The 15,329-nt window shown below is 37.9% G+C and overlaps 1 protein-coding gene across 2 annotated transcripts in view; it reads right to left on the reverse strand.

The window, feature by feature from the left end:
- The window catches only part of NUDT21 (nudix hydrolase 21), a 16,321-nt gene continuing 992 nt past the window's right edge, over positions 1 to 15,329 (reverse strand). The window contains exons 2-7 of one of the 2 annotated variants that reach the window (XM_028093557.2): positions 12,603 to 12,803; positions 11,678 to 11,741; positions 6,918 to 7,007; positions 2,864 to 2,939; positions 1,685 to 1,799; positions 1 to 341 (exon numbers count right to left, since the gene is read on the reverse strand). In XM_028093557.2, coding sequence (XP_027949358.1) covers positions 320 to 341; positions 1,685 to 1,799; positions 2,864 to 2,939; positions 6,918 to 7,007; positions 11,678 to 11,741; positions 12,603 to 12,803 — 568 coding nt within the window. In that variant the 3' untranslated portion in view covers positions 1 to 319. Of the gene's footprint in view, positions 342 to 615; positions 650 to 1,684; positions 1,800 to 2,863; positions 2,940 to 6,917; positions 7,008 to 11,677; positions 11,742 to 12,602; positions 12,804 to 15,329 lie in introns of those variants that run through there. The other variant, XM_088027378.1, reaches the window with a different exon arrangement.

Raw genomic sequence — 15,329 nt, forward strand, 5'->3', positions numbered from 1 at the left:
TGTAAGAATTTTACAAGTTTAATGTGAAAAATAAAAAAAATAAAAAAAAAAATACAAATAGAAAGAAGTTCATATTCTTTAATGTTGTACAAAAAAGTATGAGTAGAACCAAAAGTAAGTTAAACATTATCACATTTGTTTACACCACTATCGAGTTCTTCATATTAACTTTACTATTCAAACAACAGAAAGTAGGGAGCAATTTAGGGACTGGGAAAGAGATAAAAACCAAAACAAACTTTTCTACCATGTTTATTCTACACTGTGCATAGCTGTGCTCACAGAGACGGCTTCTTTTACTTCTCCACTGGGCAGGAATTCAGTTGTATATAAAATTGAACCTGAATTTTAGAAAGAACAATATCTTTATTAAAAACAGCATTATTTACAAAGTATTTTTTATCTTAGATGATAAAGAAATTTGGACATTTCTACACTCCCTTGACATTTTTGGCATTTTCTCACACCAAAACATGCTTTTCTCTCACCTGGCTCGTCTTACACATTAAGTAACAGCGTTGTTGAATACTTACAATTAAAAAAAAATTTAAGAGTACGCATTTGATTAATTATCCACTAAAAAGTTCCTTGAGAGAAGGAAAATTTTTATACCTCATTGTATTATGCCACTCAGCACAGTTCCCGATACCTGATAAACGAGTTCAAATAAATGAATTATATGACTCTTTTTCATATCTCATACCTCAACTTTTAACCCAGCAGCAGACCAGAAGAGGAGCAAAAGATAAAGTTTGGTAAGTGTAACAAAATGGAAAGAACCAATTTCATACTCAACAAGCTTTCACAGAAGGCCAAAATCACGACTGGAACTGTTTTTGAACTAACATTTATTAGGCATTTACCAGGTGCCTGGCACTGTTCTAAGCACTTTATATGCATTTTTTCACTTGCTCTTCACAATTCTATGGAGTGGGGACTACCACCCTGATTTACAGGTGAAGGTTAAATAAGCAAATAGGCATAATCGTTTGTCCAAGGTCACACTGCCAGGAAGTTATTAAAGGTGGAATTTAAAAAAAAAAAAAAAGTGGAATTCAAATCCAAACACTGCCCACAGCATCTATATTCTTAGCCACCACGTTGTTCTGTGACTCCTATCTATAGAAGACTCTAAGGACCTCAACCAGTACAAGTCAACTTTTTTTTTAAATGCATTTCTTATACCTCTATCAGCCAACAACAACAAAAAAACAAGAACAAAAAACCAAACTCCATGTATGTAAAAATTCAGGACTTAATCCCATATATCCCAGTAGACCTAAATACAGCATATTTCTAAGAGGAAAGAGAACATATTACACCAAGAGACTCAATTCTCCACATTTTCATATAGATAATTCCCCTCAATTTTATTATATAGTGCTGACTGCCATTTTACCATCTCTTCTCTGAATGCAGACCTCAAGCTTAACAGTAACAAAAATATCAGATGTGGGGCAGAGCACTCACCCAAATATCAGAATGTCATGCTGCAACTTGGAAGTCTGGGGATACTTTTAGTCAGTCATATTTAACCTATGGCTTGTACATACACTAAAAATCCATCTACAGTCTTAGTTTCCTTGAAGACCAAAATTCATAACTATTCCTTCTCAAGCAGTTCAGAATATTTTAAATTTGGCAATTTAGATGAATCAGCCACAAAATGTTCAACTTCCCATACCTGCTCAGAAGCTGAGGGAGACTAGAAATGATGGGTCCATATCCTGGTGCATTATCATATAATTCAAACAACGGTGCAGCTACAAGCTTGTAATTTTTAGGGACTGCAAACAAGGCTAAAATAAAACAAAACAGTATTCATTTCCTGTAAATTCTTACATAATCACTGCTTAAAATTCATTTATAAAGTAATCACCAGTTTTACATTTGAGAAAGTTTTGCGGAAAAAGATAATCCTCTTTAATACACTTTGGTTGTATCTTTCAAGCAAAGTTCATAGCGATAACAACCAAGAGCACCTTGTAAGTGCTGGCCCTGGGAACAAGGGGAGAAGAGAAGAGCCTTCGGGTTTATAATTTATTTTGAATTCCATTTTAAGACTGTGACAAGAAACAATTATTTGTTAAAATGTACAAAAGACCTAAAGGTGGTATTTAAAAAATTAATTCCTCTGTCCCCTAAAAGTTTTAGTTTATCATAATGTGAATATCAGTACCAGAAGCTAAACAGCTATTTTAAAATACTACAATCTGTTATTTTAAGGCTCTAGTTAACCTTCCCCCTATAGCATGACTGGCACACCTCTGAGAAGAACTAGTTAATTCTGGGGCACCTGGGTGGCTCAGTCGGTTAAGCATCTAACTCTTGATCTTGGCTCAGGCCCCCGCGCTCAGTGTGGAGTCCACCTGAGATTCCCTCTCTCCCTCTGCCCTCCCCCTGCTTATGCTCGCCCTCACACTCTCCCAAATAAATAAATAAAATCTTTAAAAAATAAATAAATAAAATCTTTAAAAAAAAACAGTAGTTAATTCGGTATATACATAGTATATGTTTTTTTCTTTAAATTTTTTTATGTTAATCACCATACATTCCATCATTAGTTTTTGATGTAGTGTTCCATGATTCATTGTTTGTGCATAACACCCAGTGCTCCACGCAGAACGTGCCCTCTTTAATACCCATCACCAGGCTAACCCATCCCCCACCCCCCTCCCCTCTAGAACCCTCAGTTTGTTTCTCAGAGTCCATCGTCTCTCATGGTTCGTCTCATAGTATATGTTTTTGTTTCCACAATAAATCCAAAAATTCAAGGAACTTGGAGGAAACACAAATTTAAGTATTCTTGAAATTACTCTACAAAAGTTTTCAGATGGCTGCACTCTAAAACAAAATAACTTACCTTTCTCTTGTAGTTGAACCAAAAACAACTTCTTATGTTCCTTAGGTTTTGTAATATGTGCAGGAATATATGGGTACTAAAATCACAAAAGAGAATAATTTGCATTTGCCAAGACATCCCTCATACCTCCATGCCTTTATTTATCAACTTCTCCCATTTCAGACATTAAGATCAAGTATCAGAGACCATGTTCCTCATAATCCCAACACAATTTAACATGTATCCTGTGGTTTCATTTATTTCTTCATATGCCTCTTTCCCAATACAGCATAAACTGCTGGGAGAAACAGAACTCCTTCTAGTCTTCCCTTTACCAGAACCTGGTACCTAACAGATGTTCTAATAGATAAATGCTTAATAAATACAACATAATGAGTAGTAAACCATTCAACCATTCAAATCAATTAAATAAGCAAAGGATTTACAGCTTGAGAAATTTATAACCCAATGAAGTTTACTATATTAGAAGTTTATATATGGCCTGTGAGGTATCTGACAAGACACTCCTCCCCCAACAATGTCACATACACATACACACACACACACACACCCCAGATACATGCTTCAGAGTACCAGATGAGTAGTCTCAGTGGAGTCCTGTCAGCTAGAAAGAGTCAAGTTGCTTGCGAAAATGGAGAAAATATTTTGAAGAACTTAAGGGATTCTAAAGAGAATTAGAGAGGGGTGGTTGCTAGCTCAGAAAGAACTCTGGCATAGTGAATTTGAAAAGTCAGAGATAGAGAACTCACCTGCACCTCCCCACATACATTCAAAAAATCTACTTTGGCTTTGGGAGTTGTATTTGAGAGCAGGGGAATTGGAAAATGCTGAAAATAGATATAAGGGTACAGTAGGATAAAACAGAGGTGGCCAAACGGAGGAAACGTCACCCACATTTTATGTAAGAACTTACACTGAGAAGCTACATGTCTTTCCCAAGACTACACAACTAAGTAGTGATACCAGGATTCAACCTCATCTATTCAACCCTTATCTAATGGTAAAAGCCTATTATTTCCCACTATGCTACCCCATTGGATATCCCAGTATTCAAGTTAGAAAAATGATACACCAGAACCATCCCTAAGGTATGATGAATGAAGACAACTGTCCCAGGCTGTGGAGGTGCCCTACACGATCATGAAAACCAGGCACAGTGGCAATGACAGACACAGCGGTGAGTAGCAGTTTGAACAGCACAGGCTACAGGACACCTGTGGTTCACATACAACAAAAGCTCCTAAACCATGACCAAACCAAAGTGACTGGCATTACCCCAATTGTCTTCTACTCGTGGCTATTTGTTCCTTTTCTTTTAATACTTTCTTCTCCAGTCTTCATCTTGGGAGTTTATTTTAAGCCAACTGCACTTTATACAAAAAGACAGGGAGATGGTGTCATGCTCTTTTCCCGCTGACACCTAACCAATACTCAAGTGTATTAAATAAACACACAACACTTACGTTATATCTCATGCTAGCAGAGCCAACCCTAGGGTTCAGTCAATGAAAGGAACTGTCCTAGGACTTTCGTAGGGGAGATGAATGAGGGGAGTATTCAGTAGCCAAGAAAAACTTCTGTGTTATTACTGAGCTTCCAGTTTGATTAAAAGAATGTTCAGAAACCAAAAAAACATTAAGTTATCATTCTATGTATCTTTGGACCAGGAACTTCACTATTTCCAGATGAAATTATACTTTCTTAAAGCCAAGACAATTTTCAGGGCATGAGTACTAACACCAGCTTCCACAGTGCCTTCTCTTCCTATCCCTCCGCTACACTACAGAGTCAGAAGGAAGAGGCAGATACAATCATCTTTTGTTTGGCTGGTATTTTGTAGAATTCTTAACCTGGAACATCTTGTCATGTGAAGAAGCTATCTAAGTCATAGAGCCTTGTCAACAGGATTCAGGATCAGAGGCTCCCATCAGTCAAAGGTAAGAAAATTTGAGCTCAGTACCATTATCAATCATTACAATATATTAAAACACAACGAATGTATTTAAATCCGTGAGGTCATAGGACACTTTAAAAAGTCACTGAACCAGAGGCTTTTTGTGCCCCTCATCACCACCCACCTCAGATCTCATCCCACCTCAGATTTCAGGGCAGCTGTGTTGGAAAGTGCCAGAAAGCTCCCAGCTTGCTGCCACTGTCTCACTCTCTGCTTTTCAGCCTCAAAGCATTTCCAAAGCCCCAGAAAATCTCACAACCAGTGCTCCGACTCAACGTGAAAGTGCAAGGGAGTTAATACAACCCTTATCCAATGGAGTAGGAGTCTCCACCCTTCCATCCTTCTAATGGAACAATTTTAAGGTCCAATCCACATGGTTCCTCACAGTCCTTAGCAGGATCAACCCAGCTGCCCATAGTTGTAATAAAATCAATTATGTACCCTTCTTTTTTTTGCCTACTGCTGTTTCTGGTCTCTCTATCCCATCAGTCTTACCAGTCTACTACTTTCTGGGATCACTTCCCAAACTATCTGTACCCAAGTCTTTGTCTTATTCTTTCTTTTGAATAAAGTCTTTGAAGGATACTAATAAATTAGCTCATTCTTCTGAAAAGACGCATCTATTCTTTCCTATACAAACTACACCTCAGGGTAACCAAACAGTTGATGAGAGAAGTTTCCCTTAATAAAAGGCTCACAACCCTAATGAATTAATACACCCAAGAAACTATTATCTATGAGCTGCTAACATTACAAAAAGGGACAACCAGACATTATAAAACTTTTGATGGAAACGCATGATACTGTCTGTGAGGGCCATTCCCCAAGATGACCCCCAATGGCGCCTGTCTCCTGGTATCCACACCTTTGTGTAGTCCCCTCCCACAATGTACTATGTTGACTTGTGTGACCGATAGCATACAGCAGAAGTCACGGTATGTCACTGCCAAGATTAGGTTACAGGGACCACAGCTTTCTACATGGGCATGCTCTCTCTCACTGTCTCCACCTTGGATCTCAAGCTCTCGGGGAAGCCAGCTGCCTTACTGGGAGTTACCCTATAGAGATGCTCTCATGGTAACAGAGAGAGGCCTCAGGTCAACACCCAACAGGGAACTGAAGCCTCCAGTCCAACAGTGCAGGAAGAGAGGCCTGCTAACAAACACATGTGTGAACCTGGGATCAGATCCTTCAGCCCCAGTCCAGCCCTGAGGTGATGTAATCCCAGCCAAGAGCCTGACCATAACTTCATGAGAGACCATGAGCTAGAACCACCTAGCTAGACAGCTCCCAGACACTTGACCCTGAGAAATTAAGATAACAAATGTCTGCTGTCTTAAGCTGCTAAGTTTGGGGGTAATTTATTATGCAGCAATAACTGATATACCACATATGGTGAGCCTTATACTCCCCCACGAGCCAAATCCAGTCTCTTGATCTAACTACCAGTTTATAGGACAGAAATGAAAGAACTGTAAGTTCAATGACAACCGGCAGATGCAATCAGCAACGGTAACACAAAGGACTTTAAAAAGCTTGTTTTCATTAACAAATAAATTATGAGGAAAAAAAGAGAACTAGGAAACTGACCAGTCAAAAGAGACTTAAAAGACTATCCTAATTCAAACAAATTAGAGAACAAAATAAAAACTTGAAACTAGTCAGTTACACATATTTAATGCTATTATGAAATAATTTCTTACTCTTAGTGTGAGAATGTGAACTGTGTTGTTTTTATTTAAAGAGACTCTTATGTTTTAGAGACGTGTACTGAAATATTTACATCTGACATGATGCCTACGATTTGTTCCAAAATAATCCAATGTGAGGGCAGGGGAAAAGGCGTGGCAGGTGGAGTCTGACCATGAGTTGCTAACTGTTGAAGGTGGAAGACAGGTAATGGGATTCATGTACTTTTATTTATTCCTACTTTTGTATGTTGGAAATTTTTCTTTAAAAGAAAAAAATGCTTGGTTTTTTAATTTTTTATCTAAACTAATGAGAGAGAAAGTCAAATTCTGCTATACTCTTTTCAAAAGGCTGGAATTAAAGTAGTTTTCTACTTCCCCAAATGCCCAGCAAATAGAAATGAGCATTGACCTGAGGAGGTTCAAAATTTGGTCTCCACCAGTTACCAATGCAGTCATCAATGACCCAGTCTTGCAGGACTCCATCTTGACGACCCAGTATCTATCAAAAAGAAATAATACAGTCAGTAAACAACTAAATATACCTACCCATGAATATCCTTCTTTTGTAAGATACAGATTTCCTCTTTATAATTTCTTGTCTATTATTATCTGTCACTTGGCCCAGGACGTAACTATTAGTCCCAAAATGGCAATGTAGCATCAATCTAGGACCAACAAATCTGTTGTTATACCCTGGCCACACATGAAAATCCAAAGGTGACCAATTTCTTACATCAATGCCATACATACAATAGTTTTAAATGACTACCTAACTAAATTATAGAAAAAACTTTCATTTTTATAAATCTGTGTGGCATATTAAACTTGTTATTTTAATCAAAATTATACTGTATAAGTTTTAATTGGTCAAACATGGTTTTACAAGGTTTACAATGAGAAAGAGAAGTTCCCTGGCCTGCTTTCCCCATTTCCATTGGCTGTAACTTTCAACTCTTAGCGGTTTTTCCCCATACTTGCCTCTATTTTTACAAGCATTCACCTTGTTTTTAAAGAAACTGTTTTAGTTTCAGAAGGTTGCTGGAGGGGAGGTGGGGGGGATGGGCTAGATAGAAGGTGGGTATTAAGGACACTAGTGATGAGCACTAGGTATTATATGTAAGTGATGAATCACTAAATTCTATGCCTGAAACTATCAACACTGTATGTTAACTAACTGGAATTTAGATAAAAACTTGAAACAAACAAAAAAAAGTTTTAGTTTCAGATTTACAGAAAAAAATGCAAGATGGTACAAACTTCCTATGTATCCCACACCCAGTTCCCCCTATTTACATCTTACACAACACATTTGTCACAACTAATGAACCAATACTGCTACTTTATTAACTGAAAGTGAATACTTCATTCAGATGTCCTTAGTTTTTAAACTAATGTCCTTTTCCAGTCCCAGAATCTCCTCTAGGCTACTACATTTTTCCTATAGACTGTAACAGTTTCTCAGTTTCCTTGTTTTTTGATGATCTTCACAGTTTTGAGGAATACTAATCAAGTATTTTGTAACATGCCCCTCAGTTAGACTGGTATTATGGATTTTGGGGAGTTTGGAGAGGAAGACCACCAAACTAAAGTACTATTCTCATCTCATCATGTCAAGGGCATGTTATACAGACAGGACTTTTCACTGATGTTAACCTTGATCACCTGGCTGACATACTGTTCATCAGTCTCTCCACTATAGTTACACTTTTCATGCATTCTTTTTGGTCATTTCTTGATTACTTTATATTTTTATAAACCTAAAGAAGCAATTAATACCCTCTACTACTGTGAGTGAGAATGTGGATCTTTTTTTTTTTTTTTAAAGATTTTATTTATTTATTTGACAGAGAGAGACACAGCGAGAGAGGGAACACAAGCAGGGGGAGTGGGAGAGGGAGAAGCAGGCTCCCTGCTGAGCAGGGAGCCCGATGCGGGGCTGGATCCAGGACCCTGGGATTATGACCTGAGCCGAAGGCAGACGCTTAATGACTGAGCCACCCAGGCGCCCCTGAGAATGTGGATCTTAAAACTGTATCCTCCATTCATACTTTCTCTTCCACTATCCTACCATTATCAATATTTAGTTAAGTCTACATTCAGTATTTAAATTACTATGACTAGGTGACTCAGGCACACCAGAGTGTTTAGTAAACTATAATTGCATTTCTTACTATACAACTATCCTTTTCCTTTAGAGTTAGTAACTGTTTCATACATGTATCATTCACTATCACTACTTCACATTCTCCCAAGAACTTAAATTTCTTCTCAATTCAAATGCCAATTATTCTGTCAATTTCATTTTTCCCCAGGAGACACTTTCTATCACCCGCTCTGTCTTAGATGCTCTCTCAGCCCTGCCTCGCAAATGGAGTCCTAGGGCTTCCCTCTGTCTCTCTTCCATGTTGTTAGATCCTCTCTATATTTTGAACCCTGTATCTTCTTAGTTTTTTCTTTCATTTTGGTGGTGAACACCCTCCAGCAGCTTCCTGAGAAAAGTTACAAGAGAGATACTTCTGGAAACTCTGTATGTCTGGAAAGAATTACCTGCACACTTGATTTATGGTTTGATTAGACAGAGAATTCAATGGCAGAAATCATGCTCTCTCAGAATTATGAAGGCATGTTACAAGACCTTTTAACGTCCGGTATTATTTCTAGGAATTCAATACCATTTCTGTTGATGCTTTGTATTTAACTCATGTCTCCCCTCCACTCCCCAACTTTGGAAGTTTTTAGGATCTTCTCTTTATCCTTACTGATTTAAACTTTCATGATGATATGCCTTTGCATGATCTTTTAACATTCATAATAAGAGGGCAGGCCAGCAGGTCTTTTCAATCTGAAAACTCATGTTAAATTCGAATTATTGCTTTGATATTCTTCCTCTGCTCTATTTATCTATAATCTATTTTGGTCCTTCTAGAATGACCCACTAATTTTATCTTTTCTCACCTTTGTTTTACCTTTTCATCCTACTTTCTAGATTTCCTCAATTCAATCTTTTAACCCTCTACTGAATGTTTTGTTTCTGCTAACATTTTTTCAACACTCACAGGTTCTTTCCCATTGGCTGAATAGTCGTTTTTATGGCCCAGTGTTCCACAGATGAGCTATCTCCTCTCATCACATCAAGAATATGTATTATAGGGGCATCTGGGTGGCTCAGTTGTTAAGCGTCTGCCTTCGGTTCAGGTCGTGATCCCAGGGTCCTGGGATCAAGCCCCATGTCGGTTTCCCTGCTCAGCAGGAAGCCTACTTCTCACACCTGCTTCTCTCTCCCCTACTCCCCCTGCTTGTGTTCCTGCTCTCGCTATCTCTCTCTGTCAAATAAATAAATAAAATCTTAAAATATATATATTTATTATAATTTTATTTATTGATTGCTGAATTTTCTGTTTCTGTTGAGTTCCTTTTGCTTCTTTTGATCTTTTTCTTGTTAAGACACTTTCTCCAAAAGCCTGGCTCACAATTAAGGGTAAAGTACTAAGGTGCTTAGTTGTCACCTCTGAGTGATAGGGCCATTCTATTCTTTGGGAAGATTCCCAAATATCATCATCTGGAGGGGGTTTTTTGGACGGGTCACTTTCTCTAGAAACAAAACCTCCAACCTTCAGTCTGGGGTATATAAGCCTAGTTGTCACAATTCTATCAGTGTAGTAGAAATCTAGAAGTCTCACTATTCAGGATGTAAACTCTCATTTATTCTCCTCATCCCTTCTACTTTTTCATTATGCTTAGTGTTCTGAGTCAATCTCTACTGACAAGCAATCACCAGCCAATCTTTATCTAACTGGAAAGAGTGTGGAAGACTATCTAGATACAGAAATACAGACTATCCATCAATCCAGTTTCCAATCCATGCATGCCCCCACTTTCATGGGCACATGGCACTTCCCATTCTTAAGCCTTTGTGGTGTTCTGAAGTGCTAGGTCCTGAGCTACTACCCCCCTGCTGGGTGGAGGTTTCCGCTAAGTCAGATGAGATTTGCCCATCTGCTTTTCTAGCTTCTAAAAATTCTTTTTTGCAATTGTCTCATTTTAAACTCCTTCAATCCTACTGAATTGCTATCTTTTATTTATTTATTTTTTTTTTAAAGATTTTATTTACTTATTTGAGAGAGAGAGAGAATGAGAGATAGAGAGCACGAGAGGGAAGAGGGTCAGAGGGAGAAGCAGACTCCCTGCTGAGCAGGGAGTCCGATGTGGGACTCGATCCCGGGACTCCAGGATCATGACCTGAGCCGAAGGCAGCCGCTCAACCGACTGAGCCACCCAGGCACCCTGAATTGCTATCTTTTAAAAACCCCTTTACTTCCTTTTTGGTGGATTTCTAAGAAGCACCTGAGTTAAGCAAGTAGGTTTAATCAGCCACATGTAAACAAAGTCCAAGCAGAGCACAGTATTTAAAACGTACGATGCACTTAAAAAAATACTGGAAAGATAAACCAATAGGTCAAAGTGGTAGAATTACAGGTGATTTTAGTTTTGTTTCTCCTTCTGCTTGTCAGTATTTGCCAAGATTTTTGCACAGAATGTGTATTAGTTTTGTAATTAAAGAGGGAAGGATGGCGTGCTATTTGGCCTCAAGTCTTCAGAAACAGACATTAGAGTGACTTTTAAAAGGTAGCACAATTTGGGTAAAGCTTAAAAGATGCGTGCAAAAATGAAAATAGCTTAACAGGAATCACTCTTGTTAAAACCCTATAGCGGCCTACGCTGCAACAAAACTAACTGCATTCCAATCTCCAGCTCCATGACATACTAGCTGTAAACATCAAGCAAGCTACTTGAACCCTCTGGGCCCAGTTTCCCTATCGGTAAAATGGGATTATTAGTACTTCTCCCTAGGACTGTTGTGATGATTGAAGGAGCTCCTGCCTGTAAAGCACTCAAAAAAGTGCCTAGCACAGTAAGTATTCGATAAATGTTGGCTTTTATTAACCATTATTGTTACATCAACACTTTAATGGAAAAAAATGTTAAGTTCAGGTTCAACTTACGGAAAATAAACATAGTACTAACACTCTGTTGTTTAAGTTTTATTTATTGAAAACTATTCAAAATAAGCTTAAAAAATAAAAAGATAAAAAGCCTCATTATCCATTCAGTTGATGATGTTCAGATGGGCAAGGATAAAACCACCAAAGCAGTTAAATGGAGAAATACCTCTGTCATTAAGCGTTTTAGTCCTTCAACTTCATCTTCTCCTGGGTTAAGTTCACCACCTGGTCTGTATAAAGGTTAAGAATTTCAGCTTTCAACTTAAAACAATTTTAGGATAACAGGAAGAACACAATAGTTATCTCTATAATATAACTGAATAACACATATTTCAATGTCACATAAGGCAATCAAAGCAAACAAATGTCAAAAGGAGGGGGAAGAATGTGCTGTAAAGTTGAATTCATATTAACTCACCAGACTAACAGTGCACAAACCCTAGCTTTAAACGAACAAAATATGTAACATAACCTAACACAAACAACTTCTAGCCACCAGTCTATCCCACTCTCTTTTCTCTGGAAGGTAATCTGGTCATAATGGATTCTAGAAATGCCCAAGGAGGCAACAGACCACATTCTTTAGGTCTGAAAAATGGGGCATTCTTCAAGAATTCCAAACTAAGGATTTGAGACCTCTCTTTTTGGTACAATCTGGTCAAACAGTTGTACACTAAATGTATAATACAGAGATATTTATGAGTTTAAATGATAAAACTAAACAGTTACCTATAAAAATGTAAGTCATTTTAAGAATAGGAAACACCATTCATCCTAAGAAAGAAATAATACCACTTGTCCTTAGTAATGGTACAATGACATCTAGAAATTAAACTTGAACTAATTTGCTTCACGGGGCTTCTATCAGGCTCAGTTATTAACAACAATATACAGAAACATGCAGATTGCTAGTTAAGGAATAAATGAACACTACAGTGGAGAAAAATGACATGATTTTCTCTTTCTAAAGACTCCATTAACAGGACTGTTTATGGAAATAAATGACTAAGGTCTAAAATTGTCTTCCAAAGCTGCACAAAACAGCAATCCTATTAAAAGTTGTCTAGCTGTTAACTTCCAATGACACTTACAATTTGAAGAAAGTTGTTCCCAGCTGTAGCAGTAACACATGTGGTAGCCGGTGCTCATGTACAATCAGAACCCCTTCTACAGTCCTTCTCATTCCAATTTTATCAAATTCCTCCCTCATGCGCTGAAATCTGGCTGCAACAGAGCTGTCCTTCTCATAGAGGGGCTCTTTTGTGCCAAAAGTATAATTGGTAAGAGGGTACCTGTGATCCAAAAACAAGTATCTAACATGAGAACCGAAGACCGTAATTTACCACGACAGATACCAAACACATATAAGGAAACTGTGGTTTAAAAAAAAAAAAAAGTGTTCATACTATACTCAGAACCAGGTTTTGTCCAGTTATACAAATTAATGTGACAGCAGATATCAGAATCCAGCTCTGGACTATAAGTCCAGAGCTTCCATTACATCAAGTTGCTACACCACACTTAACTTCCAAGTATAGATAACACCACCCCTCTAGGCCCTCAAATGCTTAGAGAAGTGGCTATCTGGATATCTGCTAATCCTCTGGTTTTAGATCATGGCTGCTAGACTAACAGTGCCAACCTGGCTAACACCCCCTTGGGCTCTTCTAACTAATCTAATCAGAAATTCTATTAATTATGGGTGCTAAGGACTAATACCTCTTTTTCTGTAAGGTGAGCGATCACCTTCCATCATCTCTTCAGTTACTTTTCTCCCAGTCAACTACCCTCAGACTTTTCTGGTACTACAACCCTTTCTTCTTCAGGTGAACTTGTCTTTTCCCTCCATATAAACCTTAACTTTCTGCATGTATTCTACCCAATATCCTTATTCTTCCCTTCTCGTCATTCAAATCCTTTGCCCACCGTATCTAATCTGAATATTCTCCCCTCCTCTAGCAAGAATTCAAAATATAGCTCATGTAAAGACAGTTTTCATCTTGCCTAGTAAATACCAAATTTTTCCTTAAAGATAGTTAAAAATCCTATACTTATATTTAATCAAACATACCACCTTTTAACCCCCCAATCATAACCCTTACATTAAAGAAGCCTCTGATTACAAGTCTTTGAGTAAGAACACTTGGACCACATCTGCCTATTCCCTATCAAAATGACTTAACATTAAAAGCCAACAACTATATTAATTAATCCACTTAGCTATTCTTGAAAGGTAAACAAATAAAGATTGTCAAAACTTAACACCAAAGCCAGATTCTAGACATGAATGAAGCAGCTCTTAAATAACTAACATATACGATTTCCAGGATCCTTTAAAGAATTTAATAACTTCCCCAGTAGACCCAACGCTGAATCTAACATCATTGCTAGCAACAATTTCACACAGTACTATGTGCCAGGCAATTTTTTATATGTATTAACATTTAGTTTTCACAACTTGAGTTAGAAAGAATTAATGATAGCTGTACACATCTGTACTGTAAAAGCCAGCTCTCATATCAATAAAGAGATGCCATCAAAATGAAATGTAAGAATTTTCAGATATGAAATCAGAGTGCCAGCCCAGACATGCATTTTATTCCCATCACACTGTGAACTTTGCAAAGCAGGGACTACATCCTACTTGCTCACCACTGTATGCCCAGCATTATGCCCAGTGCCTGGTAGAAAGTAGATATTCATGCAGTACTTCCTAAAAGAAAGTATAGTAGGGGAGAAAGGACTTGTTTTCAAGTTAGATTATAACTCACCCAGGTGAACTACATTCACAACAGTGATTTTTTTCTGAATACCATATTTACATAGGAAACATTCTGTAAATTCATCAACCCATAACTTTAATGGAGCAAAAATAAAAACACTTCAAGTTAATTCTATACTAACTTGATGCAAATTGATCCAATAATGAAGTTAAATCAAGGGAAAACCGCAAGCCCTAGTCCTAATTACCAAAGTAATCCAGAAGCTGTGTTTTCACATTTTGAAAAAGAACATTTGCCTTTTCTGCTTCATGGGAATCTTATGAAGATGTTTTAAAGAGGGGATATGAAATTAAACTATTATGTTAATGTAATAGCTAGAGATATTAACTTGTATATACACATCTATCTAGCTACAGATTTCATAAACCCAACATTTTTATTGTCTAAATTTCCATGCCGGCACCCGTTTTGCCAAATAAAACAATAATTACAACCATCTCTTCAATTTCAAATCGCTTTTGAAGGGGAGAAGTTCACTTATTTGAAAGTAAAATAGAGAAACACCTGAAGTTTCTCATGGAAACACCAGCATCTGTAAATTCTCGCACCTTTTTTTTAAAGATTTTGTTTGTGAGTGAGAGTGAGAGAGAGAGAGAGAGAGAGAGCGAGCGAGCACGCGCACAAGCAGGGGTAGCCTCAGGCAGAGGGAGAGGGAGAAGCGGGCTCCCCACGGAGCAAAGAGCCCTAGCGGGGCTCGATCCCAGGACTCTGGGGATCACAACCTGAGTGGAAGGCAGACGCTTAATCGACTGAGCCACCCAGGCGCCCCAGTCCTTGCACCTTTTAAACAATGACCAGCATAAACTGGCCACTTTCTTTCATTAGGGTCAGCACCACAGTGCCTCACAAACTCTCAGAAATAATTAAAAAAAAGAGGAGAGAGAGAGCATACTGACAATTTCTTGAGCAAGATAGAACTCCAATGCCAATTACCTGCCACTGCGAGATAACTTTTGAGAGTGACTTCGAAATGCAATAGCTTGAAGGGTTCAAACAGAAGAGTGTTGAAAATAAAAACACAGCCCACAATGGGTT

This window comes from Eumetopias jubatus, unplaced genomic scaffold (assembly GCF_037043125.1).
Source record: "Eumetopias jubatus isolate StellerSeaLion01/CBP00866 unplaced genomic scaffold, mEumJub1_p1.0 scaffold_10, whole genome shotgun sequence".
Taxonomy (NCBI): domain Eukaryota; kingdom Metazoa; phylum Chordata; class Mammalia; order Carnivora; family Otariidae; genus Eumetopias; species Eumetopias jubatus.